This window comes from Amblyomma maculatum, chromosome 4 (assembly GCF_055883805.1).
Source record: "Amblyomma maculatum isolate TAMU_Amacu chromosome 4, ASM5588380v1, whole genome shotgun sequence".
In the NCBI taxonomy this organism is placed as follows: Eukaryota; Metazoa; Arthropoda; class Arachnida; order Ixodida; family Ixodidae; genus Amblyomma; species Amblyomma maculatum.
Window position 1 is genome coordinate 65,509,341 of NC_139347.1, and position 22,051 is coordinate 65,531,391.

The 22,051-nt window shown below is 43.2% G+C and overlaps 1 protein-coding gene across 1 annotated transcript; it reads left to right on the forward strand.

Moving 5' to 3' along the window:
- Nucleotides 1-2,212: 2,212 nt before the first annotated feature.
- On the forward strand, nucleotides 2,213-20,776 carry SCOT (Succinyl-CoA:3-ketoacid CoA transferase). The gene is made up of 15 exons (XM_084601793.1): nucleotides 2,213-2,446; nucleotides 2,731-2,830; nucleotides 3,334-3,467; nucleotides 5,498-5,590; nucleotides 5,738-5,887; nucleotides 7,388-7,494; nucleotides 8,508-8,568; nucleotides 8,720-8,827; nucleotides 10,004-10,106; nucleotides 10,326-10,420; nucleotides 13,380-13,501; nucleotides 15,419-15,494; nucleotides 17,239-17,415; nucleotides 20,171-20,272; nucleotides 20,391-20,776. Exons 1-15 carry the CDS (start codon nucleotides 2,375-2,377, stop codon nucleotides 20,430-20,432), a joined length of 1,542 nt encoding a protein of 513 aa, XP_084457919.1. The 5' UTR covers nucleotides 2,213-2,374; the 3' UTR covers nucleotides 20,433-20,776.
- The last annotated feature ends 1,275 nt before the right edge of the window (nucleotides 20,777-22,051 follow it).

The window sequence follows — 22,051 nt, forward strand, 5'->3', positions numbered from 1 at the left end:
CAGTTTTATCGCATCAGATCGTGCTGTAAATTTTTGAATTCATTACGCTTAGTAAAGCAGTCGTCGCGCAAGCCTCAGTTTCACTTTCAAGTGACCTTGACAGATAACAAATTTACAATCCATCAATATATATATGCTATGTAAAACCGGTCTCCGCGTGGCATTAAACTTGACATTCAAGTGATGACCTTGACATATGTCCTCGATTAGTGGTGCCCACGCAAAGGTTAGTGTGCCTTCCTTTCTTTAAAACACAAGGGCCCCGCCGCGCACGACCGCCGGCGGCTAAAGCGTAGCGGAGAATAGCACGGTCCATGTGCTGTGTGATGTCAGTGCAGGTTAAAGATCCCCAGGTGGTCAAAATTAATCCGAAGCCCTCCATTGCGGCTCCTCTCCCCCTCTTTCTATTTTCACTCCCGCCTTCCTGCTTTTACAGCCCCGCCGGGGTGGTGCTCGCAGGGGTAAAATATAAAAGACGCCCGACTATTGTGCCGGAGTATCCGGGTTCGAACCCGACTTCGGCGGCTGCGTTTTGATGGAGGCGAAACGAAGAGGCGTCCGTGTCAGCTCTCGTTAAAGATCCCCAGGTGGTCGAAATTACTCCGTAGCCCTCCACTACGGCTCCTCTTTCTCTCTTTCCACTTTCACTCCCACCTTCATCCCTTCCCTTACGGCGCGGTTGAGGTGTCCACAGAAAACAAGTGAGACAGTTACCGCGCCTGTCCCTTCCTATAAATAAATAAACCTCCATAACTTTAATGCGAAAGCATTATTTCGCTATGTTCACAGATTTCTGTCCGCAGAACGTGTCCGCAAAATCGTGTCCGCAGCAGCGTGTTAGTAATTGAGAGCCCCGCCGGGGTGGTGCAGTGTTAAGACGCCCGACTACTGTGCCGGAGTACCCGGGTTCGAACCCGATCTCGGCGGCTGCGTTTCAATGGAGGCGAAACGAAGAGGCGTCCGTGTGCTGTGCGATGTCAGAGCGCACGTTAAAGATCCCCAAGTGGTCAAAATTACTCCGTAGCCCTCCACTACGGCTCCTCTTTCTCTCTTTCCACTTTCACTCCCACCTTCCTCCCTTCCCTTACGGCGCGGTTGCGGTGTCCATTCGGTTGCGGTTTCCCTTCCTATAAATAAATCAGTAATTGAGAAGTGGTAGCGGTTGATATGAGTGGTGTCAATCGATAGAGGGTGACGTAATGTTGTTGCCGAAAAAATAATTAGGCCAAGAAGTTAATTTGGTAATTAATTAGACTAACTGGTTCACAGGAAAGGAAAGGCGCAGTATATCTGCCACACGTTCTGTGCACACCTGAACCGCACGTAAGGGAAGGGAGGAAGGCGTTGGAAGGTGGGAGTGGAAACGGAAAGAGAGAAAGAGGTGCGGTAGTGGATATGACGCCAAGAATGTGGCGTCACGCAACCGGAAGTTAGAGCCGAAAAAAAAGGGCATAGGAAGGAATTGACGCGCAATTTGAAAGTACCAAAGACTAAAATTGGTAAACAAGAAGTAAATTAAGCAACTATAGAAGCAACCAACAGCAGCATCCGTGCTTTCGCATCACTCCAATGCAGCAGTGGTAAGACGCCGGACTACAGTGTACTAGAATACTTTGTAGCCGGACTACGGTGCCGGAGTTCCCGGGTTCGAACCTGACCACGGCGGCTGGTGGCGTTCGTGTGCTGTGCGGTGTCAGCGCACGTTAGATTCCCAGGTGGTCGAAATTATTTCGTAGCCCTCAACTACGTCTCCCGTTTCCCTCTTTCTACTTTCATTCCCACTTTCCTCCCTTCCCTTACGGCGCGGTTCAGGTTTGGTTCAGGTGTCCACAGAGCAAGTGTGACGTACTGCGCCTTTCTCTTCCTGTGAACTAATTATTATTGTTCTGCAGTGCTCTTTATTTATTTGAAAACTGTATGCCAAATTTGCGTGCCACTACATAAAGCCGCAAAAAAGAAACAGTAGAATTCTCTCCTCTTTCGTTGCACGCGTGAAATTTGTTTCGGTTTCGCTTTTGACACTTTAGCGCTTTAGCTGCTTTGTTTTTCAATTTGATTTGGTGCGTGTAAATGTTTGAAGAGATTTGTTCGAGCTTTTCGTCGCATAGGCTACATCTCTCTCTGGGGGGGCAAAAAAAAAAAAAAATAAAAATGGTCAAAGTTGAGAGCGCGCCATCTAGATGGCAGAAAAAAAAACTCCACCAGATTCCAGCAATTCTAGTTCACTGTACCACCAGTGTGCGCGTGGGCGTCAACTCTGTCGGACGATCGCAGGATTAGGCGAGGGTGGTTGTTATGTGTATAAGCGAAGGTACTAATTTGCTGAGCTGATAATTTTCATTAGTTCGCTTCAATTCGGCCGACATCATCAGGGATGGCCGCCAGGATATTTCTCAGCAGAGTGTGCGCTCCCTTTTTGCTCCGCAGGGGAAAGCAGCTGGCTGCGGTATGTCTTGTTTACTGACATCTCGGGTTGCATGTTGCGAGAGATGCTCCCACGTGAGCGCATCTTAGACACGGCGCACGAAACTTCTTGCACAAATACGATGGCACAAGCACCAAAGGTTGTTTGGAAAAGAATCAAAATTAAGCTCTCCGGTAGCGAACGAATGCTCGCCGGTATTTTCGTTAATAGTCTGGTGTATACGCGTTGCTAGATCTTCGAGATAATCGTTTTGTGCGTAGATTAGCGTGCTTAGTTAATTAGTCTTTTGTGTCTTGCGCAATCAGAGGAGCATCAGTACGACGTCCAGCCTGAATGCCGAGTTCTACAACTCTGCTGAGGATGCGATTAAGGAAATCAAAAGTGGATCGAAGCTTCTTGTTGGAGGTAAGTAAAACTTCGCCGCGGCGCATTTTCCTTTTAGTTTTTTTTTTAAACTTCTGTACTTTCTGCACACCAGTCGGCAGCGCTGAATGCGCTTGTGGTCGCCGCAATGGCCAGTGGCCAGCACTGTACGTGCACACGCACCACGCTGCAGTTTGCATAGTGGCTACAGTGGTTGCATTCTCCTGGCTTTGTACAGAGCAGACAGAACATGCCAACTTTGAGATGCAAACCAAATGTTTTTAACATGAAAAAAAAATTAGTTTTTCCTGATCCAAAATTACTTTGCATATCTGGTGACAAGTAGTACAGTTCTAAGCAAAACGAGCACACAAGTCCACAAAATTTACATAAGCTGTGGAAACAGATTACAAACTGTCGAGTAAACAGAGAAAAACATGACCGTGTGGCAGGCATTTATTTACTGTCCTGTTTCAGGCTTCTGTATAAGTTCCATCTTTTGCTGTACAGTGCCAAAATATTACAGGGGCTCTGTTCTTTTGCAGGGTTTGGTCTCTGTGGAATTCCCGAGAACCTGATTGCAGCGCTGTCTAAGGCAAACGTCAAGGACCTCGTTGTAGTCAGCAACAATGCTGGTGTGGATGGCTTTGGCCTTGGAATACTTCTCAACACACGGCAGGTTTGAAGGATACACTTTCCCAAGCCCTACATGGCTGTTTGAGCCTCTTGATCCTCCATTCTTAAAATTAGTGTTTTATTATAGTTGTTGTGCATTCATTATATATCTGATTTTGCTTGAAACTTAGTAGCTTCTTGCTATCGGTCAAGCCGTTCTATTGCTTATAACTCTTGATGTAAGGAAAAAAGAAAAAAATGGTAATTTAATCGGAGTGTCTGCAAAGAAAGCCACTTGAGCTGCTTGTGAATGAACTATCAGCTGCAGATAGGCTTGGAACCTCTTGTGTAGTGTGGAGACTCGGCGTTTGGCCACGAGCAACACAGCAGGAATCCTGGCAAGCAGCCAGATGCATGCTGTCGAAAGAAAGCTCTCATCTGGTTTCAGCAGCCACTAAGAATACGTCATTATTTTAGGTGCTGCTGGTGTGAAACTGGGTAAAAAAAAACAAGCAAATTTTCAACTTACAAACTGAGCATTCGGTGGTAAACATAGCTTCCGTTTGGTTTGAACAGTGTTTAAGGTTAAAAAAAAAAAACTTCTGCATGCTACCTCAGCCTTGGGTTTGTGATGCCATTTTTTTTTTTTTTGCATACATTACTGTTCACATATAAATATAGATGAGACAATGAGTGGTATAGCTAAGAATCTTAGTTCATTTTCCTTTTACTTTCTTCTTTATATGAAGCCATATATTTGCTCTTTCTCAGCGTGGAGTATAGACATGAAATTCTTGCTCGAGTGTTTTTCTTCAGATCGTATGTTCGACAGCAGTACGTGTGGAACACCTTGGGGTATTCCCCTATGACCGCTAAATAATATAGAATTGAATTTCTTTCTGATGCTATTTTAGTTTCGGTTTTGTCAACCATTTGATAGGTGCAACGTAAGGCGTTTAAGGCATGTGTGCTATAAAGAAAACTGCATTGTAATTTGCTGGTATATTGTTTCAATTCGTTGCAACACTTAAGCCAGTAAGTGGAATCTCTGCAAACAACCTACAAGGGGCTGTATTGCACTTCTTTTTTGTGCTTCATATGACCTAAACATGTCTTGCACATCACACTATTATTTGTTTGATGAAATCAAAATTGAAACAGCTTGAGATAAGATATCCAGTTCTAAATTGCTTAGCAGTAATAGGCATATGTCACATAGTGATTTCTGATAGCATATGGTTCATTGTAAGGAGAAAACATGTCACTGAAATGAGCTGTTTTAAACCCTTGAGTTTTATGTTATATTAGGAAATTTTTACAGCATTTTTACACCTCATCCTTTATGCAATCCTGGCAAAACACAAAAAGTGCCCATGTGCTGTGCGATGATAGTGCATGTTAATGGTCCTTGAGTGGTCTAAATTAAACCAGAGCCCTCTAGTGTGGTGTTCCTTATAGCTTGAGTTACTTTGGGGTGTTAAACTGAACACATCATACCTATTTCAGTGTTTTTTTTTTGCATTCAATGTGAAGGTGGCACAAAAAATATACACTAAACCTTAACCAAGAATCGGCGATCTCGTAATGTTCATCATGCATGCAGTGGTCAGTGTAAAAGGTTGCATACATCTGCACATTTTTATGAGATTTATATACATGCGATACCTTGAGACTATAATTCAATGGAGTGTTGTTCTCTCTTTCTCTAATACTGTTTTTCATTTTCAGCATTTACGTGCAGCTTTAACATGTTCCAGATTGCCTTTTGCATTTCTGGATTATATCGTTCAGTGCGGGCTGAGAATATAATAATAATTGGTTCACATGAATGGAAAGGCGCAGTCTATCACACTTGTTTTCGTGGACACTTGAACCATGCTGTAAGGGAAGGGAGGAAGGTGGGAGTGAAAGCGGAAAGAAAGAAAGAGGAGCCATAGTAGAGGGCTACGGAGTAATTTCGGCCACCTGCAATAAGTCAGAACCCAGCTGGTTGCATTGCCGTTACTGTTGCCTTTTTCTTATATTTGAATGCACACCCATAGAGGGTCTGTAAGTTGAACTGCCTTCAAATGGTATTTATTTTCTTACCTTTAGGTCAAACGGATGATCTCCTCGTATGTAGGAGAAAATGCAGAGTTTGAGCGACAGTACCTGTCTGGGGAGCTTGAACTCGAATTTGTACCGCAGGTAAGCTTAGCAGCTTTTTTTTTCCACTTTGAGAGTTGTGGAACATATGCATATTGCCGTGCGCACTTGCTGTTGTTATTGTCAGTTATATAATTCTAGCTTTGTGTAACTGTTGGGCAGGAATAATGAATTCTCTTAATCACCCAGGGAACTCTGGCCGAAAGGCTTCGGGCTGGTGGAGCTGGCATACCAGCTTTTTTCACACCGACTGCGTATGGCACGCTCATCCACAAGGGTGGAGCACCTATTAGATACGACTCAAATGGCAATGTGGCCATCAAGAGTGAGCCCAGAGTGGTGAGTGAGTCAGCCCATCTTTGACCCTTGCACGTGCATTTGCAGTGTATAATTGATTGTTTTTCTTCGCTTATGTGATGGAAGCTACTTAAATGTTCTGCTGAAATTTAACTGTCCTGCAAACTTTGTAGAGATGCTATAGATTGCCACTTGCATCGAGGCTAGAAAATTAAGCAGGGAGCTGAGCAGGAGAGATGTCAACTCACAGAGCAAAGTATTGACTGAAATTCTTCGGTCTTAACATGAGGCCAGGAAAAGGTTGTCTTTAATATTGATTCAATAGTATCGGGCCAAATAAAGGCATGATACCAAATAAAGGCACAATACGATATACAGATAGGTACCACCTACGTAACTGCGTACAAGTGAAACCTATGCAAAATTTTCAGGTTCAGTTTTCTTGGCATTCATGACTAGCCTTTGAGGCGGTAATTGGAAAATGTCACCTCATGTGATGTGTTATTTGTCGCACCATTTATTTACAAGCAATATCAGCAATATAAGCATCAGATAGCTTGTTAGGGGCAGAATCCCTGACATTAGTACCCTTTGCTGTATGTGACACAACTTTGTAGGCAGCGTGCTGTGTATCAGATGATTTTGTAATGAAGTTTATTGGCATGAGAAGCTGCACTGTTCAGCTGCCTACCACCTAACTATAAAACCGAACTAAAATATGTTATTAATCAGGTGCTCTGTTAATGCTGGTTCAAAGGTGTTATTAAATGCAGTGAAACAAAACAGCGTTGGGTACCTTGACTGAAATTTTGTGTTAGTGCTCTTTTTGAAGAAAGGCTAGTGCCCGTCAGCACTGAAACTATTTGCTACTATTGCGTTGCCATTATTTAGTGTGAGAATATATAAGCATACAGAAAATAGGAAAATAGTCTTGTAGCCTCCTCCTGAAGACGGAGCAACGAATCCTCCTTGCTCCAGAAAAAAGTTTGGGGATGAGGAAGGAGAGAGACTCAAAGCATGCCAGACATAGAAACATTAGGCAATATTTGTGCTCTGAGAGGTGGAATAAATGCATCTGAATAAGGTACCACAAATATTTCCAATGAAAAGGTCAGCTTATTTGCACTGAAAATGTTAGTTATAGATGGTTAAACACATGCAATTATGTAGATTGTACACGTGTTATTAATTTCTGCTTTGCAAAAAACAAAGAAAGACAGCAAGGGAGTATTTATGCATGCTATATTATCTCACAGTATGTGCTCAAGGTTTCAGTGCTTGATTGAAGTCCCTCTTAAAGGGCTTTATTTGTTATTTGCACATGTGTTACTTGAATATGCAACCTGTTATGGTGTATGTCTACACTGTTTTGGAAGTGAAGCATATTTATTTGGATGACTGCAAAGCAACATCCCTGATCCACTGACAGACTGCAGATTTCTGTGAAACTACATTCATTTTAACTTTCATGCTGTGAGTGTAAAATGTGAAAACTGTGACTCTGTTCAGTGTTAACAAAATGCATTGTGCTTTGCTTCTCAGCATCAAGTATTTAATGGCAAGAATTACATAATGGAGCATGCAATCACGGGAGATTTTGCCCTTGTTAAAGCATGGAAGGCAGATAAAGCTGGCAACATTGTGTTTAGGTAAGTACAAACCAGCAGGTCAGGTTGTGTATGCACCTGAGTCTTAGGAACGCAGCTTGAAGAGCAAGAACACTGTAGAGCGCTGTGTTGGTTTCCTCAGACGACGCTACTGCAAGGGTCGCAGCATCCAAGAACAATGCAGACGAGATCCTGATAGCTTTGACCATTGTCATCAGTGGATTGGATGTGCTGAAATTTCGCTCTTTGCTAAAGACAGTGGAACTGCTTGGATTCTATGGGCATTAGAAAGGAGACGCACAGACCTTGTTCCAAGCAAAGCTAATCAGCATTTTGATGAAGTGAAAGTGTGGGAAGTAAAAGCGTACTTCGTTCAACAGCCACATTTTTAAAAATTTGGCAGTTTGAATCATGCGTTCTCTCAGATTATTATCTCTGCATTACATAAAAATAACATAACAGCGAGGTTTCTAAAAAATATATGCGCAGTTGTTCTTCATTTTCATTGTAGAATTATTTTGCTTGAAGCGCTGTGTTATGGATTTGGACCTAATTGTCTGTTACTAGCATGGTCACGTGTTGTCTGTGTAGTCCATTTTCATTAGTGTAAAAAGATTTAATTGAAATCTCTCCATATCCCTTTTGGCTATCGCCTCACCATTACATGAAATGAAGGCCTGTGTCATGTCCTATAAAGTCAAGGCCTGTGGTATGTCCTATAAAGTGCTTCTTTTATAGGATGTACCGTCTATGGCCATATGAGCTAATTGGGCCAGCTAACAACTGCTTTGCTTGCTGTTTTTTCACTTTTGGCAAGGCATTGAGGGTGTGGGATAAATGCAGGTATGAACATACGAATGATGTCTTATTGCTATGTAGTTATTCGAGGTTATATTGGGACAAGAGCTGGCTTAGACAGAGATATCTGGGCAGCTCTCACAGTAATTTTAAAAGCTTTTTGTTATTGCTTTTCCAGTGTTTCATTGGCCTTCTTTACTGTCGTTTGCCTTCTTTCTTATTCCCATTTATGCAGCTTTCATGTTCTTTCCTCTTAGGAAAACAGCGTCAAACTTTAATCCAGTTATGTGCAAGGCAGCAAAGTACACAATAGCAGAGGTCAGTCCCTTTCTGACTAATATTCCTTCTTTTGTTCTACTGCAAAGTGGTTCAGATGTATCCATGGCAGGCACTTGAGATCAATTGTTCTCTGTACATAACAAAACTTGAAGAAACACGCTTCTTCTTCTGCTTCTTTCCTTCCAACCAGGTTGAAGAAGTTTGTGAGGTCGGTGCCCTGCCCCCTGACCACATTCACATTCCAAGTATATATGTGGATGCTATCTACCAAGGCAAGAGCTTTGAAAAGAGAATTGAGGTATTTCTTACCAGATCATTTTTTACCTTTAGTCATACAGCACTTGCACTGCTTGCTGCAGTTTTTTTGCTTCGGGTTTCACTTTTAGCCAGAAGCATCGTATCTTCATTACAATATTATCAACTTTTGAGAGGAGTAGTTATCATTCCATCTTTTGGAGTACAAGTACAGTTTAAAGCCACAAAAACTAGAAAGGTTTAACACTGCTTAACCGAACGCCAAATAGCTCTGTTGATATAACGGTCAAGGCTGGTTTCAGTGATTTCCTTGATTTCTTCCACGCTGTAATGATTATGAGTAGAGCGTTGTGATCACTGTAGTATGCCACGGTTTCTATGCCTATTATCAAAGTGGTAAATTGCTCTAGAAGAAAAGAAAGCACAGTATTCTTCACACTTCTTGGACACCTGAACCACACCGTAAGGGAAAGGAGGAAGGAGGGAAAGAAAGAGCTGCCATAGTGGAGGGCTCTGGAAAATGGCAGTGGCCCGCTAAATTTAGCGGCCACACTCCGCACAGTGCAGCTGGACCACCAAATTTGGCACCCACGTGCACCACTCCTATTTGATTTGGCGTCACCATAAGAACGGCGTTTGTATGGAGGCTCCTTAGTTCGAACGCGGGTGCTGACGACAGGATGTCAGGGCAGGTTAAAGATCTCCAATAGATCAAAATTATTGCAGAGCCCTCCACTATAGCAGCTCTTTCTCTCTCTCTCTCGTTCGCTCCCTGCTTCCTCCCTTCTCTTATGGCGAGGTTCTGGTGTCCACAAAATTAAGTGTTCGTTTCCTTTGCACCACCCTAAGAACAGCGTTCATGTGGAGGCTCCCTAGACTACCTTCTCCACTCCTCTCTATGGCAGCTGGTGGGTGGGGTTCATGCCTAGCATCACCTGTAGTTCAAGGTCAAATTGAAGCCTAGAATGACCGTGATGAATGTGAGCAGTGAAGCGCTGACGCTCCAAAAAATGGACATGTGGATGCAGAAGAGAGCCATGTCTGTGCTTTACTAACCGTTGCTGGCAAATGAGTCAGATTGCATGATCAAGTGGTCTCTAACTTGTGCTGATAATCCATCTGCGACAGGAAGCATTCATAAAGCAGCTGCCATTTTGTTTACCTGTGTACTGTAGTCAAGATGCTAAGTGTTGTTCATGCTGTGTTCACTGTTATCCAGAAAAGAAAACTGAGAGAGAAAGCACAGGGTGCTGGCGGAAAAGACGATATGAGAAGTCGCATCATTCGAAGGGCGGCATTGGAATTCCAGGACGGCATGTATGGTATCCTTCTAGCACCGGATTGACCAGTCCTGTCTGCTTTTGGTATAGATAGGATTCCTATACCAAGACACCATTTGATAGTCTGTCTGCTTACGGGCATTTCGTGGCAGTGGGCATGTCAAATTTTTGTGGTATATTCTTCAATTTAGCCATCTCACCACGGCATTTGCAATGACATTTTGCGTGAGGATACAAGCCCTTAACTTCTACCTCATCAAGTCAACCTTGGCATTGGCATCCCTGTGCTTGCGAGCAACTACATTCCCAGAGGAGTCCACGTTGTGCTGCACAGTGAAAATGGAATCCTTGGTGTTGTAAGTGCGGACCTTTTATATAAGGTGGATAGATTTCCGCGTTTCATATCCTGCACCTAAACAACTTATAAATGCGGGTGAAATTTCAGCTGAGGAATATTTTAAGGCACTAAATTTTATGAAGTAGTACGTATTGGCAGGCCCCTCAGTACTATCTTCCTAGTTAGGTGTGCAGGCTTTCGAGTACTTCGGAGGCAGGAAATGTGGCATAGTCGCGAGTAAAAAAGTTTAGCACACGTGACGGATCACCGGATCACCAGAATGACGTGTGGTGCTGCAGTTGACGAAGAAGCAGATAACTAGAGTGCCGGGCCGTTCCCATTATTCAGTATTGGGGGAGTTTGGTGAGTTTTCATGGGCCAGTAAAATTAATTTTTTTCTCCCCGCCGGGGTGGCGCAGTGGTTATGACGCTCGACTACTGTTCCCAAGGACGCGGGATCGAATCCCGGCCTCGGCGGCAGCTTTTCGGTGGGGGCGAAAAGCAAAGGCGTCCATGTGCTGTGCGATGTCAGCGCACGTTAAAGAACCCCAGGTGGTCGAAATTTCCGGAGTCCTCCACTACGGCGTCTCTCATAGCCTGAGTTGCTTTGGGACGTTAAACCCCACAAACCAACCAACCAACCTAATTTTTTTCTGACATAAACGTAACAAACGTAGCCGTTGTTTTTCATGATGATTGAGATAAAAAGAAATGCTGCAGGCACAGTTGCGTAAGGCCGGCACTTTGACACCCAGGCGGTTTCATGCTTGATAAAGGTTACTTCCTGCTGTCCCTACCCACTCTTGTACTACAAAAATGGGAACTGCCGTCCGTGAATCGTAGCGCCACATGGTGTGGTATCACAGCTGTGGACAACAGTCATTTGTGCTAATATTTTTTTGCTCGCGACTGCACAGCGCTTTTTTTTGCCCCACTTTTGCAGCCTCTAGCATGGAAGCAATTTCTGTTGTTCAAAAAATAAAAAGATGTATGAGAAATGGTAACATTTTTCTTTCACTCTCAAGAATATTCCGATTCTTACTCGAATCCGATTGCGGTTCTATTCTTATTTCATTTTTGTCTGCAATTGCTTCTCTTCTATGCACCTTAGACCACTTTCAGAGCGAGGCTGCACACAGATGCTTCCCACAATGCAGAAGGGTTTGCACCTTGACTGCCTGCCACTGTGGCAGCTGCTGGTTGAAAAGAGAGAAGTGCTTCTAAACACCACCTGCTATGCTTAGCTTCACACAGACACTGTTGCCAGACAGTTTTTATTGTGAAAGCAATACTCCAACGGCCAAAGCGAGACTTCGGGTGGCTGCAGCTACACCGTGAAGAGGCGTAGCTACGGTTAGCTTGCCATGACATTTGAATTGACGTTACCCCTATACCATGGGCAGAAGCAGCCAACTGGGGTCCCCCCTTTCATATGGGAGGGTGATATCAGAATCAGCCTGCTAGAACCGTTTGCATTCTCGGTACCCTTACGACACGCAGGCACGTCCATACAGCTTGGCTGAAGCGTGACTTTATATGGGGGCTGGTAGCTTACGCTTTTGCGCCATACACATAAAGGACGAGCTGAAGTGTCCCCAATAATGCCGCACCTTACACTGATAGGGCGTGATAAGGGAATAATGTAGCAGGCAAAAGAAACTTCCATCATTGCTTTCGCAATTCAACTAGGGTTAAGCAGAGCTAAATCACGACAATTTTTTTTGTCTTTCTGACACTCCTAGCGCTGTCCCATGAAAGAAAAATAATTTTTGGAGGTAGCTCGAATGCCTGTGAAATTCCACAGGTTCAGCCAGGGTCTAGAAATCTCTTTCGTTAGCTCGTCACACTCAGTGCAGTAAAATTCACAAGTGCAGTCAAAAGCTCTTGACAGGTTTGGTGCTTGTCAGTGGCTTCTAAACATTTCCCAGAATGAAGCAAAGAAACTACCTAGAAGAAACATTTCTCTCTTACTGAATGAGTCACCTGAAATGAGATAAGAGAGCTTGAATTGACAGTACACATTTTTTTATGCCAGTGAGTGTGCCCTCTCAAGTTGGCACATTTTCTACTTATAGTTGCAGCTGGAAACAGTACACCAATCTGAGGAGAAATTTTGTGTTAATTTTAGCGAAATTGCTTGCGGGGCCAGTTAGAAGCGAGCTGGGTGCTGTTAAAAAAAAGTGCGAAAATTAGGTCTTCACGAAAATTAAGTCTTTCGTAGTAAAATTTTTGATGGCCATTCACTTTTTAAAATATTTCAAAAAAAAAAAGCATTTTGTATGGATCGTTGATATTGGCCTTCTAGCTGGTGTACTCCTTCTTGCCTCCAGCTGATATCAGGTATGGAAATTTTCGAAGCAGGAAATGTAGGGCGAACATTGGAGTGAGTAGTGGGTGTTTGTAATCGGAAAGTATGTATAAATAATTGGTTGTGTTTAATTGATAGTCCTCCCATTAACATTTACTTTCATCTCCCAAGAATTCGAGATATTAATGGTGATATGTTACCGGTAAACCTCTTGAGTTGTTTGGAGCCCATCATACCTTTTAGGGTCCACCATTCTGCACGCTGTGCTTGATGGCAGTGGACCTTCGTCCTAATTTTCGTGTCTCTTGGATTTTCAAGTTACCCTCAGCATTTAACTGAGCCATTGTCATCACTGACTGGAAGGCAGAGACGAAGTGCTGAATGTGTGCCAGTGCTTGGTTGGGAGTGCATTGAATCTGCACTAGACCTACTTTGATATCTTTTTCATTTCAAGGCATATGTGCTCCTGCATTTCGTGCTTTAAATATAACTTACTCTGGGTGAAGCTTGCATAACAATTAGAAAGAAGAATCGCCTGTTCTTATAGAGGCATAAACACAAATTTATTCACTATTCATAGAATCCCGGCCTTAAATTTTTATTTGTAAAACTTATGCATTGTCGTTAGTAGTGTTCATAATAAGAGATCACTCGAACATTTCTTCTTCAGGGTCCATATCCCACAGAAGAAGAGGTGGATGCGGACTTGATCAATGCTGGGAAGGAGACAGTCACTGCACTGCCGGGGGCTTCATATTTTGGCAGTGATGAGTCATTCGCAATGATTCGAGGGTAAAGAATTTGCAATTTATTGCTTTTACATTTGCAGTTATATGGCAGCAGATTACTAGTATTACAATTTTTCCTGGGGACTCTGTAACAATGACTTTAAATCATACGTAACGTGTTGTTCACTGCTTTTCCTAGTAAAGGTAGAAACAGGCCTAACCCTTTCAATGTCACCTACATACCTAAATGTTCTCTGCTCTGCATTTTAAAATGCGCAGCAGAACACAAAGCAGTCATGCTCTGTATGGGGCCTCCACCTGTCTTACCTTTGCTGAAGCTTGTGTTATCATCTCGTTCTTGTCTTACCTGTGTAGGTTGTAGATATCCCGGAGAAATTGCACGCCTCCATACTCCCAGGGGGCATGGTTGGTAGGCACTTGCTCCACACATGTGCAACTTTAGAAAGGAGTTGCAGTTCCTTGTTTAACCAGTCGTGAGGGTTGTTCTGCCATCTGTCATAACTTTGTAAAAGTCTTTGTTTCGTTATTCTCTCACCTTGTTGGCTACATCGTGTCAAGTTCAGGGCACGTGCAGCTACCTCTTGGTGTTATTACCTGTACATGCTGTCTCTCCAAAACTCCAAAGTCTCACCCACCACTCTCAGCAGCAAGCGAAGACTGTTGCTTTGCTTTTCTATGGCTTCCTTTTTTCATTCTGTCAAATATCGCTGTGTTTATTATGTTGGTATGAGCCAGTGAAACTGCTTTCTCTTTGTGTGCAATTTGTCCGCAGTTCATTTGTGCACAGGTCTGATTGTATGCATCTGCAAACTAAAGCTTCAGCTCTTCTAAGTCTGAATTTCAGCCTGAAAAGAAAAAATACATGTGTAGTGTGACAAAGGGTTTTGCTTGTACCTATGTTTCAAGCTCGACTGTACTCTGGAAGTACTGAAGGCAGGGGTCTTTTTTCATGTGTTTCTCTTTTTCACTAGTTATCCATTAGCAATGCTTGGAGCACACCAAAATATGCATTTGCATTTGCCTGTCATGTGTAACCAAAAATAAATTGTCATGTTCATTAGCTGAGCTAGAAAAGAGCCAACTGTATGGGTGCACCATTTCCGGAAAATTTGACACTGAAGGGGTTAAGGGAGAATAGCTTAACATGCCTTAGGTAGCAAAATATGCCATATTTTTTTAGTTTTAAGGCTTTTTTTCTACCTTGATGCCATGCTTTCTTAAGAATGGTCTTTTAGTGTCTGACAGTGCCACTTGTCTTCTTGTCTTTAAGGAGCACTGTCCTTTTTTTTATGAACTGAGTTCCATGATGCAATGTACCATATTTTCTTTTCTGCTCAAGTTTTGTATGCAAAAGTATGTAATTATCGTTAGTACATTATTAGTACAAATTAGTGCATTGTGCTAATAAAAGTGGAAGAAAATTGATTATGGTGACATTTTGATAGAGGCGAAATGCATTGCGTCCATGTATGTACCGAGTGGTGTCAGTTGATGTTAAGGAATCCCAGGTTGTCAAAATCCCTGGAGCCTTCTACTGAGGTGACCATCAACGTTATTGTCACTTTGGGACATTAAACCCCATACAGCACACTGCCATACCAGATCTTAAATTCATGTTGTGGCATTTCGCTTCGGTTGCTCCGATGCATAAAGATGAGTAGCCCCTTGGGAAATGAGAGTTGGAAATGAATTTTATTTGGCGGTTACAGCTTTGAAAAAGTATAGGAAAATTCAGTTTTAGGTTCTTAACTTCTGGTTATGCACCGTCGTGTCAGTCGGGCTGTGTCTGCATGTATTGAGGGCATGTGTCTGTCAACTTTGTAAGGCAGTGGTGGTAAGAGGTGGAAGTGCTGTAGAGGTTGTGCGTACCCTGCTGAGAAATAGGATGTTGCTGGTAAAGGATCCTCAAGTGGACTGCATCAACTAAGCATATGTGCTCGCACTGCTTGTTTACTTTCAGGGGCCACATAGACCTTACGATGCTTGGTGCCATGGAGGTTTCACAATATGGTGACCTTGCTAACTGGATGATCCCGGTGAGCTGCTCTATAATGTTAAGCATAGTGTTAAGAGTATACGAATGCATGCACACATTAGCACGTGCACATTTGCTTTGGCTTATCCTCTTGTCTAAGTATCTTAATGGAAAGAAGTACCATATTTACTCTGATTTTAAGTGCCCCCCTTTTTTTTCACTATCGCAGTACCCAAAGTGATGGGAAGGTGCTTAAATTCGAAAAATCTAAAAGAATTCCTGCGCCTTCCCTACTTTTCTCAGCAATGTCTCAATGAGGCAGGTGTGCGAAATAAATCTTATTTGCCAAAAATTTTGAAGAAAATACAGTAGTATCTCGGTGATATGAATTACGGTCAGTAAGAATTTTGAGAATAGACGAATTTGTAAAGTTTCACAGTTAAAGTGCATTGTGTACAATGTGCAGAATTTCAGAAATGGTCTCCCGCACCACTATGGATGATACGAAATTGCAAACTGCGATCGCAGACTTGAGCACTACACACTGCCTGCACATTGTTGACTTTGCAATAGCCAGCCATGCTGTACCCACTGCAAGTATAGTTTGTGGCAGCGTGTGGCTTGCAGCGTCACAATCAGCAGTAGAACTTTGTACGCCGCTTTAAGGTTCTGGTGGCACGCAGCCCACCAATCACAGATGTGCCAGCTGTGCTCTGCACCGTGAACATTTGGCAGTGGTGGGTATGCACAGCTTGCATATCGTTGACTCTGTGATCTGTGAGCTCTATATGTTCAGGGAGCAGCATGCGGTGGCGCACTGAGGTGTGGTCTCATGTCGTGCTGTACGTGTCGCGAGAAGTTCGCAGAAACGCTTGGCCAGCACATCACTGATGTCGTGAACGTCTGTCACATTGTACTAGACATATTAAGGCTTTCGCCAGTGTTGGTGTGGCCAAACCATGGATGCAATAAGTGAAGCCACAAGGCTTAGTGCAGTGTAGTAGTATTACTTTCCCTTATGGCTGCAGTTTAGGTGTCCACAGAGAAAGTGTGACAGATGCTGTGCCTTTCCTTTCTTCTAAACCAGTTACTAATTTGTAGATTATGGTAAAAATGATAATTAGCAATGATGATAATTAATGATAGCAGTAAGTGTAAATAAAACAGAAGTAAAATAAAACAAAAATAAAGAAATAAAAAATAAACTAACATACAATAAACACATTAAAAGGTAAGAAAGTAAAAATACCGAAAACAGCATGGCAGCAGTACTGCTTTCGCATTCTCCCAATGTAGTTTCTGTAGTGACCTCTAATTTTTTATATATCACTGTAGATTACTATATTATTGACATATTTGTTAACTATATTTGCCTACTAGGCCTGGAAGTGAGATTTGTTAGGCTCTTACATTGTTCAGAATGTCTTGTGTGGTATTCATTGTTTCATGATGTGGTCAAGCTTTCCACCTCACGCAAGACGGTAAGGTTGAAAAAAATAAAAGCTGTTTTGTTTAGTATTGTAAACAAAACCTAGAAAAGTCTCTGATCCTGGGTGTGTGAAGCGTGTTTTGTTCTGCATATTTGTAGTCCCACGTCTGCGTGGCCCCATAGTTGTCCCATAAAATAGTCTTGCTGTCATACTAAGTTGAGATGCCTTTCCAGACCATACATCCTTGAAATTATGTGCATTGTCATTGAAGGAAAATGTGGGACTCGGTGATGTTTGGTGTCGGTTTCTCATTGTAATGTGCCACGCAAGACCGGTTCCTGTAATGTTTCATGGTGACGAACGTCTGAACTGCAGGGGAAAATGGTGAAGGGCATGGGAGGTGCTATGGACCTGGTGTCGAGCAAAGCAGCTGGCACTAGAATTGTTGTCACAATGGAGCATGTGGCCAAGGGTGGCAAGCCCAAGATCAAGAAGGAGTGCACATTACCTCTCACGGGGGAACGCTGCGTTGACCTCATTATCACTGAAAAGGTACCTCTCGCAAACTTCCTCTGCGCAGGTGCTTTTATTTGAGCTGTTTGTGATGAGCTTGGAAGTGATGCCCTTGGCAAGCCAACAGAACCTGGAATATCAGAGGCAAGGTGTGTGGGGAAGGTATATTTAGGCGCAGTGTAGTGTCGCAAAAGGTAAAGGACTTGCATTGTCTGCTTCTGTGGAAAATATAGAGGGAAAAAGTGTGACCTTCCTTCGTGAATCCGCTTCTCTATCTCATATGCACTGTTTTCTCTGGTGTTATCATTTTTTATGCGATCCTTTGACCTGTGTTGTCTAATGTGTGATAGAGATAAAAATTGACGAAAATATGCATTACTTTGAGAGAAGAAAGTAAGTAAGAAAGTAAGCCTGAGATGCTGTGTGCACTTTTGCACCATGGAAATGGAAACATTATGAACCTTGACTACACTGTTGTGAAATTGTGTGTCATTTGCATTTGCAGCTGTTGCCTTGGGGACTGAGGCACATTCACTGATGTTCATTTGATTTTCTGAAAGGTACAAACATCCGAGGGCCATTATGGCATCTTTTACTGTGTTTGAATAAAAGGAATAGTGTGATGATTAAGATGTAGCCAGGATCGCATCGAATGCACTCTAGTTTGCCTTACGTCATCGTCGCAGTTTGATTAAGCTCACCATCGCTGTGCTCCAGGTTGCAGAAAATATTGCTTGCATTTGCAGGTGGCATTTAACAATATAAAATGCAAAACGCAGCAAATGTGAAACGGAAATTCCCGAGAGAAACTACATTTATAAACTGAAGCTGTACTTGACACCTAGGAGTTTAAGCAGGTATTCGCTCTCATCAGAGCAGAGATGGCACTGAAAGGGGGGAGGAGATAGATGCATGTGTGAGAGTGCATCACAGAGAAATGTAAATGCGCTGCATAGGTCAGCGATAGTTGGCACCAAGAATAGAGCACATTTGTGCGAGTCATTTTACTAGGTAGCGATGAGGTTGAGCAGCCGGTGTGATTAATTTTGTGCCTGTTTTAACAAACTGCTAACAAGTGTATGCTGTTATGCATGAGGAAGGAAAAGTTCAGGGGGTGCTTTGCTGGTGCCTTTATACAAACTTATGTGCACTCACACTAAAGCATTCATCATCTAAAGCAAGCCAAATCTGCTGCTGCAGTTCACGTTACAGCAGAAAACAGCACTGAGGGTGCCATTGGTGTGGAATAACCTTCTGGTGTCCGAATAGTGTGGTGCCCATCTCGCCATCTTTTAATATCTTGTACAACATTGTGGTTGTTCCAGTGTGGTGGGTTCATCAAAGATGCAGGCTGTAACAAATTTCACTCTTTATGCCAAATGCTTGTAATATGCGAGTGTGCCTTTAGATTATCGTTTTTCTTTTTTATATTGTCTTTTGAAGAACGGATTGGAACATTTCTTTGTTGACGCTTTGGTTGTATTCATCCATTGCATTTGGTGTGTGAGGCATACTCAGTTGTGAACCATTTGACCTCAACCTCTTTGTTTCCATTAGCCTATTGCTAATGAACTGTGAGTGGCTGTCACCCGTTAATAATTAGGGGGAATTATTATTAACGATGCGCCCTTAACGGTGCGCACACTCCCAGACACCCTTAGAGTGAGTGGGGGTAGCTGTTCCGGTCGCAAAGGAGATGCCCTCGACTTGCGTGGCAAGCTCAGCCGGAATTCAACTACCTAGTAGTGACAGAAGGGGGTGGTCGTTTGGTGCCCAGCTGTCGCCGGTTCAAACCAGAGTAAGGATCGGAGTCAGAAGTAATAAACAAAACACAATTTATGTAGAGCAAGAGACGATACAAATGAATACACAAGATCACGTGAAATACAACAGACGAGTGGTTCACAGAATACAAACGCTAAGCATGCAACTACAGAATGATTCAATAACACAGGCTTTACAACAGATCAAACACGAGAGAGTTACGTAAACAAACACCAAATTGTTCACCGGGCACTGTTTCAGTCCGACGCCTCAAGAGTCACGATGTGGCCGCCATACGAGACGAATGCCGCTCCCTTGAAAGTCCGTGGGCTTGCCAGCAGCGGGTGATCCCCGGGAGTCCAGCCGAAGCACAGGCGAACACGTCGCAAAACCCTGACGAACTGACTGACTGACTCAACAAGCGGCGCGGTCGCTTTAAACAGGGCGCGCCGCGTCTCTTTGTTAACACGCGCCAAAGCTAGCGCGCGCACACACTTAGCTTCGCTGGTTATAGCGCTCTCTTCTCCTCCCGTTGAGCCGCGCGTCGTCATTGGCCAGGTCCCATGGAAAGTTGTCGAAAGGCCTGGCACATTCCAGGCCGATGAACCACCGTCCTCCCCGGGCAATGGGAAAGAGGGTCACGGCAACGCGTACAAAGCTACGCGCTCTCCCGCGCGGGGAAGGGGGCTTTTCTCTCCATGCCTTCCACGCGACGCCGTGCGGGCCTCGCGCCGTACCGGCTTGATGAAAATGTGCGCCGATTTCGTGACAGTGGCAGCGCCTGTATTTCTTTTGCACATTAAATCATATTTCAATGCACATTAAAAAATGTATATGGGTGATATTAACGCAGAGGTAGAGCATTGCTCGGCATGTCTACGGTGTGGTAAGTGAGGAAGGGTAGACATAGTTTTTGCTGCTTCCAGCTTGATGTTTAGCTCTGCGTAGCTGTGGACAAGAAAAATGAACCAGTTCATTTCGAAAGCTGGAAGGTTCACATGTACTGTTGTGCTGCCTTAATCTTTTTCAGTGTGTCTTTGAGGTATGCGAGAAGAAAGGCCTCACACTGGTTGAGATTGCAGATGGGCTCAAGGTGGATGACATTACCAGTAGCACTGCCTGCCCATTTGAGGTATGTGGCTGCTGAAAGGAGATTGCGCGATTTGTGCAGTTATGATCACCTTGTGTGGCAGCCTTCACGTGCCTGCATAGAGCTGCACTTATCTTGTTTTTCGTCTTTTCTTTTTTAGGTGTCGCCGAACTTGAAGCCCATGCAGCAGGTCGACTTGTGAAATTGATCTGTAATAGTACGTTTTGTTTGATCATTTGAGATTACGCTTTTGTACCTTTATATGTGCATTTTTGGCATGAATTGTTAGCAACTCAGTAGCCAAGTGTTGGAAAGCAATGAATGGGGCGAGAGGGGGGAGGATGTTATGACCTTTTGTCAATTATTATCTGAATGAGTTAGTGCCGATTTGTAGCATTTGCTCTGCTGATTCTGTTCTGCTCTATTGTACACATACACGTACATCAACGTATCAGTCCTTCTTGAGCAATAATTTCCCTCGTTCAGTTTGTTTAAGATTTTCTAGCAGTGGTTTCTATAGCTTGTCATAAAGTCGGACGTATAGATGCTGTAAACTGGTACCAATTTACACAGTTGCAGACAGATTTTTCGGACTTGGTGGCACCAGGGAAATGTGAATTTGAAAAAAAAAGACCTTTTCTTCAAAAAAAATGCAGCATTAAAAATCTTGAACTTCTCAGTATCGTGAGACAGTGCGACGCACCTGCAAGTTATGCCGCGAATAAATTTCAATGCGATTGCGTACTGTTTGTAGGCCACCTTGATGATACTGAAGAATGCACCGTTATTGCTACTACCTCAAACGTCAATTATGAACAAATAGCCAAGCTAGTCCATCTGAATGACTCCGTTTAAATTCAAGGTGGTGCCTGTCACGGCCGCGAAGAACCATTTGATTGGGACAGAAATGCCTGCTCGCTTCAATGACACGCTGGAAAAATAAGGTTTCGTTTGACAAACGATTTCCACAGTATTGCTGGTGCCTATTTTTGTCAGAAAAATTGAACTTGCAGACTCTTTGGAGTAGTTCCATGGGGCGTTTAACAGTTCTAAAACGAAATTTGACATATCGTGCAAATCTGAATTATTGGAGTCCGAAAAATCTGTTGGCTCCTGTATTCCTTTTCTGTTATTGACATTTCTGTTTCTAGCCCTTTCATGGTTGCAGCTGCGACTTAATCTTTTTATTCTGTGCCATATGACATTCTATTGCTGCTAAACTGATAGATTTGTTAAAATGAAGCTGCATTTTGACTACGTATCCTCTAGTCTACTGCTTCACATTTTGCATTTGTTCCTTAGCATCGTGTGCTAAAAGAGGCATGAAGGCTTTGCAGAATTTTTTATATATATTGCCATAACCATTCTTTGTTTAGGCTTTCTTATATAACAAACAATGCAGGAAGTGCAGTATCATGGGTTCTGAGAAAGTAAAGTTGTTAAATAAAATGGCATTTTTGATATACTTTTGTATATGCTTAATACCATTGCTACACAGCCGTTTTCAATGCCAGTTCAGTTGACAGTCAGTTGAAACATTCAGTTCAACTGAGGTCGGGCGTTGCAGTTGAACCGATCGACTGACAAGATGGCTGGCAGCAGACATGCCTCATCAGGTGAGATGGCGGCAATCGAATTGCCATGCATTCTCAAATCACACAAAAGGTTGTTTTCTTGGCTATTATAAGTCCCAACTTTCTATTTTTACTAATCAAATGAGTGTAAACATTCAAGCATGTGCAGCAGGACAGGATAAACAACAACTAAGTGGTGAAGCAGATGTGCCTCAGATTGGATTGTCTTGGCTCTGTGTGGTGCTCC

Coding starts and splice junctions, on each gene's coding strand:
- SCOT (XM_084601793.1), top strand. CDS start 2,375: ATGGCCGCCAGGATATTTCTCAGCAGAGTGTGCGCTCCCTTTTTGCTC. Junction 5,888..7,387: donor TCAAGAGTGAGCCCAGAGTG/GTGAGTGAGTCA, acceptor TTTGCTTCTCAG/CATCAAGTATTTAATGGCAA. Junction 10,107..10,325: donor ATTCCAGGACGGCATGTATG/GTATCCTTCTAG, acceptor TACCTCATCAAG/TCAACCTTGGCATTGGCATC.